Source organism: Miniopterus natalensis, chromosome 4, assembly GCF_054644295.1.
Source record: "Miniopterus natalensis isolate mMinNat1 chromosome 4, mMinNat1.hap1, whole genome shotgun sequence".
Taxonomy (NCBI): Eukaryota; Metazoa; Chordata; class Mammalia; order Chiroptera; family Miniopteridae; genus Miniopterus; species Miniopterus natalensis.
The window spans coordinates 58774800-58793336 of record NC_142084.1 but is presented as its reverse complement, the minus strand read 5'-3'; the positions used below and the strand labels follow the sequence as shown (position 1 = coordinate 58793336).

Below are 18537 nucleotides of genomic sequence, written 5' to 3'. Positions count from 1 at the left end.
TTTAGTTTTCTTCTGTGTTAAACTGATTGCAATTCCTCATCGGTACAACGGGATAGGACTGTGCCAGTTTTTGAGAGAGATGAGACTTTCTGAGAGAGATGGTAAGATGCTGTAGGCGCCGGGAAAAGCATTATGATGATAGCTGCGATGCTGCTGCTTGTTTTCCTGCCCAAGTATTAAATAAGAAGGAAAAAAGACTTTTTCTTGCTTTCTCCATATAATCAAGAACCTTCTCTCTTTCACACTGTATATAGTTGATTTTAATTTGTGCTTATTCAGTTAAAGTCTGTAATACCTCCTCCCTGTCTCTTTACACTTTCAATATGTAACTTAAAATGCTGTTTTACCAAAAAAAAAAAAAAAAAAGAAAGAAAAAAAGGCCTTGTGTTCTCTGTCGCAAATATCTACTCTCTTGAATTTGGGGATAAACACATGCACTGGTAACCACTGAAATTAGTGGGTACAAACAGAAATACAGATACCAAAGACCTCTGACACTCTTTCATAACTGCTGGTTTCCACCATCCTGGAGCTCTCCTTCTTGCATGTTCTTTCATTTAGCTGCCTAAATACGGAGTCTGTACTAGTGACACTATCAAAAGATGTGATTTATTTATATATAGCAGTGGGTCTCAGCCAGGGACGATTTTGCCCCAAGGGGAGGGGGAGATGTTTCCTGAGCTCCTAGGTGAGATACTCAGCAACCCTGTGAGGCCCATATCACCATCGCCATTTTTCTGAATGAGGAAACTGAAGCTCAGATGGGTCTAGTAACTTGGCTGAGGTTACACAGTCAGTAAATGGCAGAGCTGGAATTCGAACCCAGAACTGCCTCATGACAAAACACACTCCTGTTTCTCTGCTTCACTCAGCAGTCTGTGGGTCAGGACCCACTTCTTGCTAACAACAGTCTAGAGAAGAGAAGAATATGGCGTCATCCCGTCTATGCAACCCATGTGAATAGTCCCCTGATGAGATGGCTCCTGAAGTCCCCCAACAGAGTGAGTGATTTCAGGCCCTTAGGGACATGTACATCCTTGCCCTGATGTTCACGATTAGCTGGTGGCTCCTGGGATTTCTTAAAGTAACTACCTCACAGCAACTCACAGTGTAAATGTCCCTGTAAAATTCCCATGTTCAAGCATATTTCTCATCTCTCCAGACAGATTGCATAAAACAAGGCTAGTACCCAAAGATGAGCTAAAGGTCGGAAGGGCCGTTGAGCAGATGAGAGCTCATCCATATTTTTGCTTTATTATAGATTGAGCATTTCTCCATTTTCTAGTGCTTTCTCTGGCTTTGCTGAGAGAAAGAGATCTTAGAACAAGATCAGGGTGGCTTGTCCCTTTCAAATCTTACTTGGAGAAGGTGGACGGAGAAATCTCAAAAAGTTGGTAGGTGCCAAGAGGTCAGTTCTTTTCAAGAACGCCCCAAAGCCTGTCCTCATCAATAAGCTTAGGGAGTATTATGGAAGAATTTTAAACACAAGATGTTTTTGAGCCAGTCGTTGTCTTTCCACCAACTATACCGAGCCCATTACTTGCTTTCCTGGCACGTGAAGACCGCTGGATAATGTCAATAATTTATCCTCTTAGATTTTTCCAAAGCCAAATGGAAGGCACAGTGAACTTTTCGATACTTGTTGAATCTGTGTGAAAGCAAGTCCTGGGTTTCTGATGCTCCCCCAAGGTTCCAGAGAATCCTGTGGCTCCCACGAAATGGATTTTTCTGTACATTTCTGGTCCCCAATGTGTCCTGTCAGGATGTCTGTGTGCTCATGCTCAGCCCACCAGCTTCATTTCCTTCAAGGCCCTTTGGCAAAAACCGGTCTTATCTCTTCACAATCCTCAGCATATACCAAACTTGTTCTTACTTCTGGGCCTGTATCTGTGGTGCCCTTTCTCTGCCAGATACGCTTCTTACAGGGCACTTCGTCCCATTGTCCTTGACTGTTTTGCTCTAACTTCTTGCACATCAGTTTTGAAAGGAGAGAGAGCCCTATGTCAGGTAGAGCTGGGTTTAAATCATAGAATGGCCATTTACTTGCTGTGTGACATCAGTAGGATCACTTAACGTGTCTGATTCATAGCTTTCTTTGTGTCAAAGAAGGTTAAGAATACCTACTTGACAGGGCTTATGTGAGAACTAAATGAGAGCATTGGCACAGACCCAGCACAGGTAGATAGAGGGTCAGGCTCGTCATTGTTTCTCTCCCTCCCTCCCTTTTTCAGGCTATTTCTTGAGATGAAAGCTTGTAACTTAATTCTCCTGTGGCCTCCATTGTGCTGAGCGCACAGTCGGCACCATATGAATACTTTATGCTGGAGAGAACATATTTGTTTGAAGAAACCTGAAAGACAAATAGGGATTCTCTGCCTTTCAATGACTTTTTTTCCCTTTCTCAAATTGTGGTTTTGTTTAATTCTGTCCTTTGGAGAACAGCAACATAAAGGTTGTTTATATCATTTTATGACAGTCAAATATCTCATTTGCTTTGCAATTCAGTGGGTTAGCAGGACCACTTGTATTTCCAGCAGCTCCTAGGTGTTAGTGTCCTCATATGGGCTTCAAGCTTGCTGAAGAAGGTAAGCGCCAGGGCTTTGATGAAGATGCTAACCATGTGGCTGCCGCTCTTGCAAGTGGTCGGGGTTCCTATCACGTCCCTGAAGGCACCAGCTGTTCCATAATCCTTACCGTTGGCCTCCTGGAGGATGTTTTTCAACCCTCCCACCCATCTACTTCTCTTTCCAGACAAGAGTCACTTCCTCTATACGGCCTTGTGGGACTTAGGCCCCTTCCACACTGATCACGTGAACTTACCTGCTCTTTCCTCCGAATCATCGTATTTTTCTAATCTGCACAGGTTTTTCCCCCATAACATCTTGTTAATGAACTCAATGTTTGTGTTTCCCCAAAATTCATGTGTTAAAGTCTAATTTCCAATGTGATAGTATTTGGAAATGGGGCCTCGGGGAGGTAATTAGGCATGAGGGCTCCACACTCATGAATGGGATTAGTGCCCTTATAAGAAGGGGTTCAAGAGCCAGTACACTCTCTTTCTGCTATGTGAGGACACAGTAAGAAGACAGCTGTCTGCAACCATGGAGAAGGTTCTCACCATACACTGAATTGGCTGGTATTTTGACTTCCAGTCTCCAGAACTATGAGAAATAAGTTTCTGTTGTTGATAAACTACCAGTCTGTGGGTTGTGATATTTTGTTATAGCAGCCTGAGCTGACTAAAACATACCTCCAACACTCGATTATGTTTGTTGGTTTTTATCTATTTACCCTTATTGTACTAGGAAGGTGATCTATTTGAAAAATGAGACTGTGTCTTACTTCTGAATTCCAGTACCTGGTACCTTGCTTGAGATGGGGAAGGATGGATGAATGGGTAGAAGGAAGGAAAGAAGGCAAGCAGTCACCAGAAAAAAGTGGGCTTTTACAACTATTTTTTCAATGATTTTGAATTGTTTTGGTCTCTTTCTACCATTCTGCATTTCTTTCTGTCCCCTTTCTAGCACCCCAGTGGGTATGAGCTCAGGAGATACAAGATAATGCCAATAGGCCTGATTTTTCCAAACTTCAGATAGGAGACCAATAGTAATAAGCATTGGAAAGCTCTTCATGGGTAAGAGCAGGGTTAGGAGAATTCACTCAAAGGTGTTTTTCCCTCTCAGGTTTGTTTTCCATTGAAATGAAGAACTGAGCTGAAGATTAGCAGAGTTAAAATTTAAAAGGAAGGCAATTCTGGTAAAAAGATGTAATAAACAGTTAAAAATAAAATAGTACATTTCTCCACGCATAAAATGAATTTTGAGCCTCTCTTTGGATTTATCTGTATGACTTCTGCTGTGTGAATATCTGAGAGATTAATATAAATGATGCTTTTCAAGGGAAAAAATGGCTACTCCTAGAGTATCTTGTGTGATGTCATTTGTTACTTTTATTTCAAAAGTAGTTCTGAAATAGTCTAAGATTATTAAAAGTTGTACAAATAAAAGTTATTTAACATCTACATAATTTTCTATAGTTGTCAAAGTGCTTTCCAGGTTTTATCTTTATTTACTCCTCACCACAAACCTATGAGTTATAATTCCTGGTTTACAAAGGAGGTTTGAGGCTCAAAAAGACTGAGTAATTTGCATTAAGTATGACAGTGGCAAAGTCAGACTTAAAAACAAGATCTTATATTTCTCAGTCCTAGGCTTCTTACAAGAGATTTAGTAAACAGGTTTTTCTCACATTGAATTACTGTTTTGCATTCATAACATAAACCAATGGAGGTTGAAAGAAACGGTGAAAAGTTTAATGATGCTAAACATCTGTAAATGCAACGTATTAAAAATAACAAGAACAGAAAATCCATAGATCTTTGGGATTTTCAGTCTGTTGAGCATCAAATCATATTTCCCAATGAACCATCTGCTTCCAAATTTCAAGCTCCTATCCATTTAATAAGCCCCTTCATCAGTGAAATGAAAGGAACATGCATTGGAATTAACCAAACACACAAGTTGTGAGTATGTGTGTATGGCTTTAAGATAGTATACTTTCTTCTCAGGATGAACATTGATTGGGGGGGGTGGGAATCAATCAGATTAGCATACTTATCCATGAGTAGACCAGAGAGAGTTAATGTCTCGTCCAGTATCACCTAGGATTCAAGGAATCTGAATAATGGCTTTGATGTTTTCTCTCCACCCCCTATTGTATGTATCTCTTTAGCACTTCCTTGTCTTTGCAGAGGGTGAACCAAAGTGACCAGGAAGGGAATGTGTATTGTTTCTGACATAGGGAGCTTTTAGTTTCATTAGAACATCCAAGAAGGGTAAGAAAGTCAGGGCTGTAAATTCAAATTGTAAGACTTCTGCCTGCAGGTGGTGGCTGTAACTGTGTGAATAACTCCCATCTTTCCGGTGGATGAATAGTCAGTTTGGGTTCCTGCAAAGGGAAAGGATGCAGGGAGTCTGGAGCAGAGCTATGGATGATGCCCACGATGTTACACCTCTTTAAAGCTGCCCAGAGCGAGTTGGGGACACCTCATATCTGCACAAAGAAGAGAAGGGCAACAATGGCGAGAGCTATATCAGTATTGTAGTATTACAATTAACAGATGACCAAATTAGAATTTAAATCAAGGGATCATGGCTTCAGGGAAGGGTCTACAAATCCCTGTCCTAGATTTCAGCAGTAGTATAACCTTTAATTACATAAATAATACATGGATTGTTTTTTATAGAAATGCATTGCCTTGAAAAATTGATGTTTTGATAGAGATTGCATCTAATCTGTAGATTGCATTGGTTAGTATGGACATTTAATGATGTTAGTACTTCCAATTCATGAGTATGGTATATTCTTCCATTTATTTGTATATTCTTCAGTTTCTTTCTTCAATGTCTTATATTCAAGTACACAAATCTTTTACCTCCTTGGTTAAATTTATTCCTAGGTATTTTATTCAATGGGTAAAGAAGATGCGTTACTTATAAACAATGGAATATTATTACTTGACCATAAAAAGAATGAAATCTTGCCATTTGCAACAACATAGATGGTAGAGAGTATTATGCTAATGAAATAAGTCAGACAGAGAAAGACAAATACTGTATGATTTCACTTATATGGGGAACCTAAGACAAAATAAGTGAACAGACAAAACAGAAACAAACTTATAGATACAAAGAACAAACTGATAGTCACCAAACGGAAGGGGTGTTGAGGGTAGATGAAAAGGGTGAAGAGATTAAGAATTACAAATTGCCAGTTATAAAAATAGTCATGCAGATGAAAAGTACAGCATAATACATATAACCAATGATGCTGTAATAACTGTATGATGCCAGGTGGGAACTAGACTTACCGGGGTGATCACTTCGGAAGGTATATAAATGTCTAATCACTATGTTGCACACCCAAAACTAATATAATGCTGTATGTCAACTATGACTGAAAAATAAATTTTAGAAAAAAATCTAAAGGACAAAAAAAAGAAATTCGTTGTCTTACATACTTGCCTAGAATGGCTGTCATGTGCATCTTTTCTTTCTAGCCACACAATTTTGTAAAATCTTCCAGATGTTTCTACCCCTTAGGTTGTCATGTCACTACAAGAGAAGCTCTAAATACGGATGTAAGCTTAAGGGTTTCATTATGCACTCCAGCTATCAGATTATTTGTGAAAATAAGATTAATGGAAGAGCCCATTATAATACCATTTCCTTGAAATAATTCCTCATTATTCTCATTGTGTTTGATAAAAAAAGCCGGTATTTATCTATAAGCAACGATCCTATGATAATTCAGAGACCTTCAACCAAGCATACAGGTATTTATTGTCTTCAGTGTACAAGGCATAAGGGATCTTAGCAAAACTTGTTGAAAATAGAAATGTCACACCTACACATTCTCTTTTACTCACATACTAATTTCTCTTTTAAAAGAAAGAAAACTTAAATAGATTTAAACAGCGCTACACAGAGACCCCGCTTTTCTACATCTTGAATGGGAAGAGGTCAGGTTTTACCGAAAATCAGCCATCCAGCAATCTTTTTTCTTTGTGGAAAAGAATGTTACTACCATTGTGTCTTTATGCATAAAAGGATGGGAAGTAGTCATTGCAAGAAAAGCCCTACTTGTAGGTGAAGGAGGGAAAACTGAAGAAGGCAAAGTGAAAATATTGCCACAGTGCCCTTCTGGAACTATATCTCTCCAGTCTCTTAGATTCCACCAGAATGTGAGCTCTGTGAGGGGAGGGTTTGCTTTCATTCATTGCTGTATCCTCAGCATCTGGAAAAGTACTTGGCACATATTAGGTGCTTAATAAGTAATACTTATACTCGATAATACTTATATGGTTTGTACTATAAGTAATATTTATACTGTAATAATACTTACATATTATATACTATAATAACACTAGAATGCTTATGTGAATATGTAACATAGAAATGAAATAGATATTTTAATTTTGTATTTGTTTATTGGAGGGATGAGATGGTTTATTTTTATTGTATATTATTAAATTAATATTTTTGTGTCATTATTGGCTCTTTTAGCCACTAATGAGTTCCTGGTTCCCATTGACCTTTGTGCAGCTAGGAGACGTGGGAGGAGATTTCCAGGAAGTCAGCTACACTGGGAGTATGAACAAGTAGGCATTGGAAATATCCCCCTCACACACACCCGTACACCCATTTACTAGGTAGCCTATTAGTTGACCCTAAATCCTACTATTTTGTTACCACTTAGCCCTCTGTTGTTGGCCTGCAGTGTTGATCATGAGTTCTAGCTTGCCCATCCATTAACTCCATAGTGAACCTTTAGTGTCCTCAGCACCTGTGCTTACCTCTAAGATCAAATGTATCAGCTCTTTTGTAGCTTTTTCCAATAGCTCCTAAGAAGGATTATTTTATTTACATTTGAATTTGCATTTGCATTTACAAAGTAAGCGTGACAAAGTGCTCCAGTATTGATTGCAGGGCCTTGGATCTCAAGGTGTGAACACATATATTCTTCATGCAACAATACCTGATGTTATACCAGGTACTATGGCTGTAAAGCTCTCTCACAGAGGAGAAAGAGGGACGACCACGTAATAACAGTGTAGTGTGATAAAACCTCTAAGAGAGGGACCTGCAAGGCCCGATGGAGCCCAAAGGAGTCCGTGACTGTCTGTTAGAGCTGTGAGGTGCCATCAGGGATGGTTTTCCAGAGAGAAGATGCTTTCAACTAAGGTTGATAGGAGTTCCATGAAAAGTGTGCACATGACATGGTGGGATGGAGGGAGCATTGCCAACGCCACACCTGCGAAAGTTTAGTTTGGACGATTCAGGTTTTCCTTACCACGTTGCTGGAATTGAAAATGTTGCTGACAGATTATAAAGAAATCTTGAAAATATCTGGGCAAACACTAAACCCTGGCTACCCAAAGTTTGGTCTGGTGACCCTGCACCGCCCATGAGCAATTTAGAAATGCAGAATTTCAGGCTCGCCCCAGACCTGTGGAATCAGGACCTGCATTTTGATGACATCCCCAGGTGATACAGGTGCATCATGTTTGAAATACAAAACTGGTTTCCTTGGAAGGTTAAATCTTATGTTGGAGTTTTAGGACACTTGTTAAAACTGAAACTGATTCTTGAATGATTCAGTAAACATGTGAAGTTTATTTTGACAACAGTATAGATCAGTAGGGGATCTATATTAAGCTTTGGGGACTAAATTACTCAGTTAGAAATTGACCACCAGCTACATCCTAGCTGCTGTGACAGGGTGGAAAGTGCACTGGGCAACATTAAATCCCAGGGTTGTTTATTTTTTTATTAGGTGTATGATCTTAGGCAAACTCTTTAAACTCTCTGAGCATCGGTCACTGTGTCACTTATAGGCACCTCCCATGTGCCAAGCAGCAATCCAGGCCCTGACATGTACATCATCACATTTCCTTATCTGCCATGTGAGGGACAACAAAACCTGCCAAAGAGGGTGTCTCATTAGGATCCAAAGAAATAATGAATATCAGTGCTTTTGCAAGTGATGAATGGACTAGGTTATGATTTAAATATCTGCAGAGAAATACATATTTAAAGAACATCTGCTGTGATCCAAGACCTGTGATAAATTTACTGAGTTCAAAGATATTTGTTATAATTGAAATAGGCAAAGCAAAACATACATTTCATGTTTATTTAAGAAGAGAGGTGTAATGATAAAACTAAAAGAAGCGCTTAGCACATGAGTCATAGAGAGCGTGTGACACTGACCTTGCTGTCCTGTCCCCCCAGTAACCCGCCCTGCTTTCCACTTTCCCAGGCATGCGCCAAGGCAATGACCACGGCTCTCAGTACCGCTCAGCCATCTATCCGCCCTCGGCCGTGCACATGGAGGCCGCCCTGCGGTCCAGGGAAGACTACCAGAAGGTAATGTCTCCTGTCGCCCCCTCCCGGGCTCCTCCGTCTGCCACCATCCGCCCCGCCAGTCCGGCCCCGCCTGTGGAGGGACAGTCTGGTTCTTTTCACCTGGCACTAGGTTTCATTTGCACAGTTTTCGGGAATTTCTATCAGCCTCTTAGAATGGAGCCACTCTGCTCCATAAATGCGCTAAATGAGATTTTAATAATAGTCTCTCATGCATTTCTCTTTTTCTTTTTTCTTTCCGTATTTGCTTGCTAGGACTGCCATAGCAAAGTGCCATAGACGGTGGGGGGTCTTGAATATCAGAAATTTATTGTCTTGTGGTTCTGGAGGCTGGAAGTCTGAGATCAAGGTTTCAGCAGGGGTGGCTCCTTCTGGGGACTGTGCGAGAGGGATCTGCTCCTGGCCTTTCCCCTTGGCTTGTAGAGGGCCCTTTTCTCCAGTGTCTGTTCACACATCCAACCTGTAACGCCCTCCGTCTTACTTGTACCTATAGGTTGAATTATAATAAAAAATACTTCTCAGAAATACGGACATTATGTCCTAAAATCATTATTTTCACTGTTAACTCATATTTTTAAAATCTCTGATAGAAATTTAGTTCTTTTAAAAATAAGTTGAGTTACTTTAATCTTTAGAACTTCATGGTAATGTTTAAATTTTAATTATTGTTATATTTTTCTTTTTTATAGTTATATCTACTTTATTTTTAAAATTGAATCAAACTTTTCTTAGTTTTTTATTACAGTTTACAATCCATATTATCCTATATTAGTTTCAGATACACAGCATAGTAGTTAGACAGTCATGTACTTTGCATAGTGGTTCCCCCGATATTTCACATATGCATGAGGCCCCCTGCATAGTTATTACAATATTACCGACCATATTCCCTATGCTGCAGTTTGCATCTCTGTGGCTATTCTGTAACTACCAATCTGTACTTCTTAATCTCTTCACCTTTTACACCCAGTCCCTCGCCCCCCTGATTTGGATTCACGTTGAGCAGAGCTAGTAGCTACTGTAATGCTGATCTATTTTAGAATTATGTAAATAGTCTGATATGCAACAGTTCCCAAGAAGGTGTGTGTTCTCCACCTGTCCCCCATTGCAGAGATGGCAGTGAGAAGGAAACAGGGACAAGAGTGTATCTACTGATGGAAAATTAGCAGGACATGCAACTCAGTGTAACTCTGAAAGCAGAGAGGGCTAAGGGAGATGCTGATAGGGCCCCACTTATTCCTCAGCACACCCCATCCCTCCCTGCAAGGCTGTAGGCAGCCTCTAGGATGGCCCTTAGTGGTCTCTGGCTGTGTAATCCCCTTTCCTTGAGTATGGCCTGGATGTAATGACTCACTTCTACTGAATGACAGAAGTACCTCTGAGATGAGTTTATTAAAGATTGTGACTTCCATCTTGGGGGCCCTTTCCCTCTCACTGTCCCTTGGATCACTTGCCCAGGGGCAAAGCAGCAGCCGTGTTGTCAGGCAGCCTTGTGTACAGGCTCATGTGGCAGGGGGCGAAGGCCTCCATGAACCACTTAAGCAAACTTGGAAGCCCCTCAACCTCAGTCAGGCCTTCAGATGAGATTGTAGCCCCAGGTGACAGTTTGACTGCAGCCTCATGAAAGATGTCAAGCCAGAGGCACCTAACTAGAAACCACTAGATAATAAATGTATGTCATTTTAAGCTAAATTTTGGAGTAATTTGAGTATATTTATATTTTTACCTGAAAAAAATTTTAATTATAAATTAATCTTCCTCATATCCCTTTTCATCATGACTTTTCTGGTAAGGTGGGCTTCAGAACATATATGGTGGCAGTTAAGCATGTAGCCTCTAGCATCAAATTGCCTTAATTTATATGTCAACTGAGAACTTTTTATCAAGTGCCTAACGCTTAGACGCCATATATCTTATTTACTTAAGCCCATCTATAAGGAAGAGAGACCTCACTTTTACCCCTGTATTTTAGATGCCCAGTGTCATAAGGTTAAGTTAGTAGAGTAACCAGAATTAGAAAAACGTAACTAAATACAGAGAGACGAGTTGGGCGGCTTTTGCAGGACTCCAGGCCAGAAAGGATGGGAGCTGTGTCTAGGATGGTCAGAGGATGAATGGAATGCAGGGATACTTAAGAACTAGAACTCATAGAACTTGGAGCTGATTGGGAGAGGAGAATAAATGAGAGGGAGGAGTCTAGGGTGACTCACACGTTCCTGGACAGCAATGACTTGTGCCATGGTGTGGAGGAACAAGGCAGACTTGTGGGGAAGATGGGTTATGTTTGGAAATGTGGAGTCTGAGATGCCGATGGTATGGGCATTCGCATGGTTGCTAGGAGAAGATGTGGGCCGTTCCTACCTTGCAGGGAGGACGGTTATGTCTGTTAACTGGCCTAATGCTTGTAAAGTGCAGGGCCTCTCACGTAGTAAGTGCTCAACAAATGGCAGCCCTTATTATTATTGCGAGTTTGCATATACTTAGTGAATGAAGCCCAAGTTGCTGATAGAATCACTGAGGAAAAGTGATAAGAGATGAGAGGAGAAGGCCTAGGCCTGAAGAACACCAACATTTGAGAGATGGGTGTGGAAATGCCTGCACCAGGCAGGATGTTGTTCTAGGCTCGACAGAGAATCAGCCCCAGCAAGAACTTAAAAATTAGTTCTATTCAATTATATTTGATTATTAAGGCAATCTTAGTAGTTAATACTTAAAGTTACCTATGATTAACGCTATCTATAAATTGTTTATTATAATACTTCACAGTCCTGAAATACAGTAATACTAAGATGCTCCAGAAGGATATTAATTTCCCTCACAATATCTCAAAATGAGGTGGTATTTTGGTGCTCACAATGCAGATTTTAAGTGCAAAAGGTCAGTACCTTCCATGTGATGATGAAGAGGCTAACCCAATTTTATGGTTTCTACCCCAATATAGTTTCTTACCCTTAGCTTTGAGTGGAATACACATTGATTTTAGACAACTGATACACATATGAAATAAATTTTAGATATTAAATATTAATTAACTGTTTTAATAATGTCTCCATTATCTTTTTAGATTTGGGGAATGTTAATCTTATATTATAGACAGTTGTATTAACCAAATGCTTCTTGGGTGTTCTGTACCTAAGCATATGGAAATTAAATACATACACTCATAAAAAACAGTCTGACTGCGTCACCACCCCTGGGAGCAGGAGGACCAACTGCGCACCGGCACATGGGTGACCACTGTGATTCTTATCTTAGTCTGGGTGTCATGGGAGCAGAGCCCAGGACAAAAGCTTGTGTGTGAAGACTTACTGGGGCATGTGGTGCCGTGGATGGGAGTACAGGGAAGGGCGAGTGGAAAAGAGGAGGGGCAACAATTCAGGTTGGTCCCTGCTACTGCTTTTGGTAACCGGTTGTCTGGTCCTTATGAAATGACAGTCATTTGGGGGGACAAAGGGAAGCATATGTCCATTGGGTACCATCTCCATGGGTTCATGCTGCACTTCTGGGTTGCACATGTGTGGGCTCAGGATACCGTGTCCCTGGGGCAGGAGGCAAGAGGCACATGGCATGGGTGTGAGGTAAGGTGCTAGAGGGTTGTGCCTTCGTAAAGCTAATTAGAGTCCATGCAGAGCTGGGCACTGCAGCGGAGGAGAGGAGAAAGGTAAGGCCAAGAGGATCTGAGCTGATGCATGAGAGGTAGCTGATAGGTCGAGTTACAAGGGCTCCTTTAACCAGCCCAGGCCAGGCAGCTGACCAGAATGTCTCAAGGATGGTTTGCCGCGATTCAGTGACTTCCTGGCACCTCTGTTAGTGCAGAGAAAGACACAAGTTTGATTTTCAGCAGGAATCTTGTTACAATTACATAGTTATATAATATACAGTTATATATGTAGTTTATGTAATATATTTATATATATAGTATATATATATGTAGCTAAATAATAATGATGATATCTGTGCTTTGACATTTACCTTAAAAAGTAATTTGGTTTCCAGCGATCGCACAGAGTAGGGAGGGAATCTCAGATATCACCAGCTGCCTTAGCCAGTGAGTGAAGGGTGTGAGGAAGCTGAAGAGGTAGATTGGCTTGCCTATGTTTTCTATCTAGAGTAACCTGAACAAATTCCTGAAACAACAGAGGTCTTTAATAGGAAGTCATTTCTTAATACTAGATTAGGATGCAAGACTCTGTAATCTCATCATAAATGTCAGGTTTGTTTCTAAGCGTGGGGAGGTTCTGCAGGTGAGTCCTTCCACCTATTTTATATCTACCAACTGTTTTCCCCTTTAAGAGTTGGCATTTCTGGCCCTGTCACTACATTCTGAGAATTCATCTTATTTGAGCCCTGATGGAACCCCTATGTCCTAACTATATGGACTTAGGTACTAATTTAATAGTCTTCACTAGTTTGCCCCCCAGTGACCTCCTAGTAACCAGCTTTTTCAGCAACTTCTTTGTATGTGAAGTTTAGAGTGACAGTATTGCTTAGCACGGAGCAGCCATTTGAACATAAAATTGGCTGATTTTATCACAGGGACCAATTGTTGAGCTAATTAGATGTGCAGTACTGCTGATGAGCCAGAAACCCAAAGTGATTTTCCATCTAAACTGTGGTTTTGTGCAAAGTTGACTGGGTTGTAGATACCAGACTCACCAACAAAAGAAGGAAGGAATGGAAGGCTGGCCGGAGAAGTTTGCTGATTTCTATTGAGATTAGAGAAGCTGGAGAGTCTTACAGACTCTTTGGGGAGAATCCCTTTCTTGCCTCTACCAGCTTCTAGCAGCTGCCGACATTTCTTGGCATGTGGCCACATCACTCCAGTCTCTGCCTTGGTGGTCACGTTGCCTCCTTCTCTTCTATGTCAAATCTCCCTCTACCTCTCTCTTATAAGGGCACATGTATCGCATTTAGGGCCCATCGGATAACCCCAGATAATCTCCCATCTCAGGATCCTTAATTTAATCACACCTGTGAAGTCTTTGCCATATGAAGTAATGTTCACATGTTCCAGGGAATGGGACATAGACATTTGGGGGGCACCATTATTCAGCCCACCATAGTCCCTAGACGTGGTTTCCAGCCTGGTTTCTAGTATACCTCTGTCACATGTCCAGTGTCAAATGGGGACTGAAACTGGGAGCTCTTCTCTCTTGGGCTGCTCAGAAGAGATAGGCTGTGCTCATCAGGTGGGTGCCCATCTGGCTTCCTCTAGATCCTAAGGCCACAGATAGAACATGCTGCATTCACCAGAGAAGATGGAACAAGATCTCCTCTCTCTTGGGGTCTTTGTCTAGTTTTGAAGGGAAGTAGAGATTTACATAGGCTTATCCCCTTTCAAACATCTCTATCTTCAAAAAGACCCAACCTCACCCCATACTATATACCAAATATAACAGCGGAAAAAAATTCTAAGAGCTAGATTTGGGAGAAGATGAGGCAGGGGGAGGATTATGTGTGTGTTTAAGTAAACAAAATAACATTTGAACAGTTGGCAAGAATATTTTAGTATTCAGTCACTATCTTTGAATTCCTGACTTTTCTGGTCTTCATTTTAAAATTATCTAAGTGTGGCTAACAAAATTTCCTCATAGGTTTGTTATAAGAATTCAATGAAATTTTATATATATGTAATATACCACTTGTTATGGACTAAATATTTACATATAAAAATACATACAACTATCAGCATACACATACCTATTACTACCATGTAGAAGTCACCCAATATGTGTTAATTGAAACTAAGCCCCTTCAGTTTTCCAATCCAGAAAATAGTTTTAACTTTGGCAACTCAATTAAGAAAAAATAAATATATTTAGTACATATCCAGTTATGCTATAATCATCATAATAAAACTGGACTTGATAATTTCCTATTGGGGTACAGATCCTTTGTGTTTTCTTGTAAGCTTCTATAGGCTGAAAATTTGAAAATGTCCCTTCTTCCTCACTGTCCCCCACCTTCCTTGGTAACCTAATACATTAATTACCTTATCAAATACTATGCACTGATTAGCTGCCAGTATTTGCATTACAACTGTTTCAAACACAGCTACCTGAAGATGACCTTGTGAAGTCTGTCCAAGTCGCAAAAGCCCACATGTCATGAATGCTCCTTCCTATAGACCCTGTCCTAGGAGCTACCCTGACGTTCAGTGAGCTCTTTTCTTCACCCTTGTCTTCCCTGAAGCCTGGTACTTTGCTCGTCACCTAGCAGCTTGTCAGCAAATATTTGCTGACCTGAACTGAAAAGAGGTAGCAGGATAAAGAAGGCTGCTGTTGCCCCTTGTTTTGGATTGAATGTTTGTGTCGTTCCCCCCAAAATACTTATGTTGAAGCTCTAACCGCCATTGTGATGGCATTTGGAGATGGGGCCTCTGAGAGGTATTAGGGTTAGATAAGATCATGAAGGTGGAGCCTCATGATGGGATCAGTGCCCTTATAAGAAGGGGCACCAGAGAGCTCTGTCTTTGCACATGCATGCAAAGAATGGGTCATGTAAGCACATAGTGAGATGGATGGTGGTGATCTGTAAGTCATGAGAAGAATCCTCACAATGAAACCTACCCTGCTGGCACCTTTATCTGGGATTTCCCAGCCTCCAGAACTATGACAAATGAGTGTCTTTTGTTTTAAGCCACCCAGCCTGTGGTACTCTGTCATGGCAGCTCAAACTGACCAAGACACCGTGCAGAGGTGGGAAGAACCAAGGCTTTGGATGAGAATGCCTGGCCTGGGTCCTGCTCTGCCTTTACTGACTGTGACTTTGGACAAGTCTGTAAAACTCTAGTTCCTTGTCTATAAAATGGGGAAAACAAGAACAAAAATTCTAAAAATATATCTTCACAGTTTTCAGTGCTCTGCCTTGTATTATATGAGTGACCCCCACTCCCACGTAGGAGGTAGCTAAGGATCTCTTCTCCTGCCTGCCCTACAGGACACTGAAGCTCAGAGGGCTTCACTTATAACCCCGAGATGACCCATATAGGACATTTAGAGAGTCAGAGTCATTGGACTCTGCATTCTATATGCTTTTCTCACATGCTGTGTGGAGGTACATAGTAATTTGTCAAGCATTTTATGAATATCAGAGTTTAATGGGGTAACTCCAGAGACAAGGCTTTCTACATCCTGCTTTTCTCGAGGCCCTCAGATTTCACACCATTGTAAAAATATAGGACCAGGGAATCTCCCTCTGTTATGAATTGAGAAATTCATGGGTTCTTTCTGTTTCTTTGTTCGCAGAGAAATGGGTAGTTTGCATACTAGAAGTATCCCCTCTCAATCTGTTGTATTCTCTATGCTATGATGCTAAAACCAGTAGGAGCACTCAAAGACTCTGCTTTCACCAGCACCCAAAATCACTTATTTGCATTTTAGGATCCCAAATAGACATGGATAAATGTCAGTTGATATTTTGTGGCTTGGGGATTAGCCAGTTCTTCTTTTTTAAATGTTTTCATTTGTGCTATTGTTTAAAGCATGGAGTTATGATTTTTAAATGCCCATGGAAAAGCCCTGTATAATTCATTCTCTTACCTTAGTCAAAGGGAAAGATCCCCCTTTATATGCCCAGCAATAAAGATGAAATTCCTTTCACACCCCTCTTGTAGCTTTGAAAATGTCCCTTGAAAATGTGGTTGTTATTACAGGTATTATTATGAATTCTAAATAAGAACATGTGAGATGAATGTTTTAAAAATGCCCATTTCTGGAGTCAGATATCTCTGTTTCTATGTATGCAGCCATATAGATGGCTAAATCTTTAGCCTTAATGGTTTAGTTGCATCTGGGTGATTATTTTCATTCCCACTTATTACTGTGTGTTAGACTCCCTGTGTATGAGTACAGATTGCCCTTTCTTGCACTGTATTTAGAAATATCTGCATTACCCCTGGGCATTTGTTCATTAATAGGGGGTGGGGAAAGGAAAAGCTTGTAATAATAAGCTTTACATATTATTAAACTGTGCATCCACATTTGGGTCCAAATGAAAAAAATCTGGTTTGTTTTACTGCCCTCTGGTGGTTGTAGCTTGTTGCTGCAGTGGCAGGGAAGCGGGTCCCAGGGATGGAGTTCGGCCTGTGGTGGCAAATTCCAGGAGCAATATAGACAAGGGCAGTGCTGGTCATCAGTCTTTTATTCATATCCCTGCTTTTCATTCAAGTGCTTTGCAAGCACTTTGGAATTCCACTTACTGGCCAGAACAATGATAAAGAAAGCATTCTTGTGAGGACCAAGGAGACATTTTCATTTTAGTGGAGGTATATATACAAAATAACCCTGATCAACATAGAGTGACATTTGAGTGAATTCTAATTCTCCACAGGCCACACTCCTACTCATCTTTCAAGCCAGCATGGGAAAATTCAGTGACTCCCAAAGTAGACACATGTACCCCCTGTGGTACACAAAATTACATTAGGGTGTATTCAGATAAACCTTTTAAATTTAAATAGTATGTGTTTGTTTCAGTATGTATTAGGAAGTATGCAGTGAGTGTTCACAGTCCATGATTTCATTGATGGTATTGCTTAGGTGACGACCAGGACATGGTGCATGCACACAGCTGCAGTCTTTGCAGCAATGTGCCACTTGGTTGATGGAGCAAAACCCCATGGAGGTGGGTGGAGGACGTGGGACAACAGTGGCACTGCTACTTGCTAATGGTATGACCTTGGACTATTAACCCCTCTAAGCCTGAGTTTCCTGGTTTGTTAAATAAGATAATAATGGCTACTTTTTCAGGTGCTCTAAGCATTATATGATAATGGTATATATCAAGTGCCTGTCACAGAATTGGCGCTCTCATCTCCTCACACCCCAGGACACGTCTCAGAACCCTCCTTCCTCCATAGTCTCATCCTGCTTAGCTGGCCACGCTCATTTCATCCGCCCGATTTTGAGAGCTTCCATGTTTCTTTTCCCCCTTGATGGTAAGCGGGACCTTCGCTTCCTCTGCATCCTTTGCAGCACTCCATGTGGCACTTTGCACAAAGCGGGTACTCTGTGAATATTTGTTGGGGGAATTAAGCACAAGTGCAAAATAATTCTAAGCAACATTTCCCATCGCCTGGCACATTCAGTGCGTTTCATCTATCGGATTAGGACAAGACCTACATGTTGTCCCTCCTGTCTCCCTGATTCATGTGGTCTGATAACGGGAACAGATTAGGTTCCTGCCCATCGGCTGCAAGCAGGGAGGAAAAAAGGCCTACAGTGTCTAGTGCCTGCCTGCTGCTAGTATCGCTCTTATCTTACCAACTAATGTATAGGTTTAGCGGATGTGCCTGCGTGCACAGGCTCTACTTGGTAATTTCAGTGGAAGATAAATGGAAGGCAGTGGAAACATTTTAAACACAGTATTTCAGCGAGGATAGGATCTATTTTAGAGACAACAAAAGAGCCTTTGTTGCTCAAACAGGTAGATGTATAAGCCTTGCCCTGGTTTAGTCCGTAAGAGCAGAGAACCTACCCCAGGTGAGAGGGAAGTAGGAGCCCTTCCATTTTAGTGGCAACAAGAGTGAAACAGGGTTTGCTGTTTGCCTACAGACGCAATGCATTTGCCATTAAAATTCCCATGGGTTTTGTCTCAGCTCTGTGTGGTTCTG

General features: G+C 41.0%; 1 protein-coding gene across 2 annotated transcripts in view; it reads left to right on the top strand.

Annotated features, from left to right (window-relative positions):
• MSRA (methionine sulfoxide reductase A) overlaps positions 1-18537 on the top strand; it is a 350861-nt gene that overhangs the window by 228942 nt on the left and 103382 nt on the right. For both annotated transcript variants that reach the window (XM_087815975.1, XM_087815974.1), the window contains exon 5: positions 8821-8927. In XM_087815975.1, coding sequence (XP_087672101.1) covers positions 8821-8927 — 107 coding nt within the window. The remainder of the gene's footprint in view (positions 1-8820; positions 8928-18537) is intronic.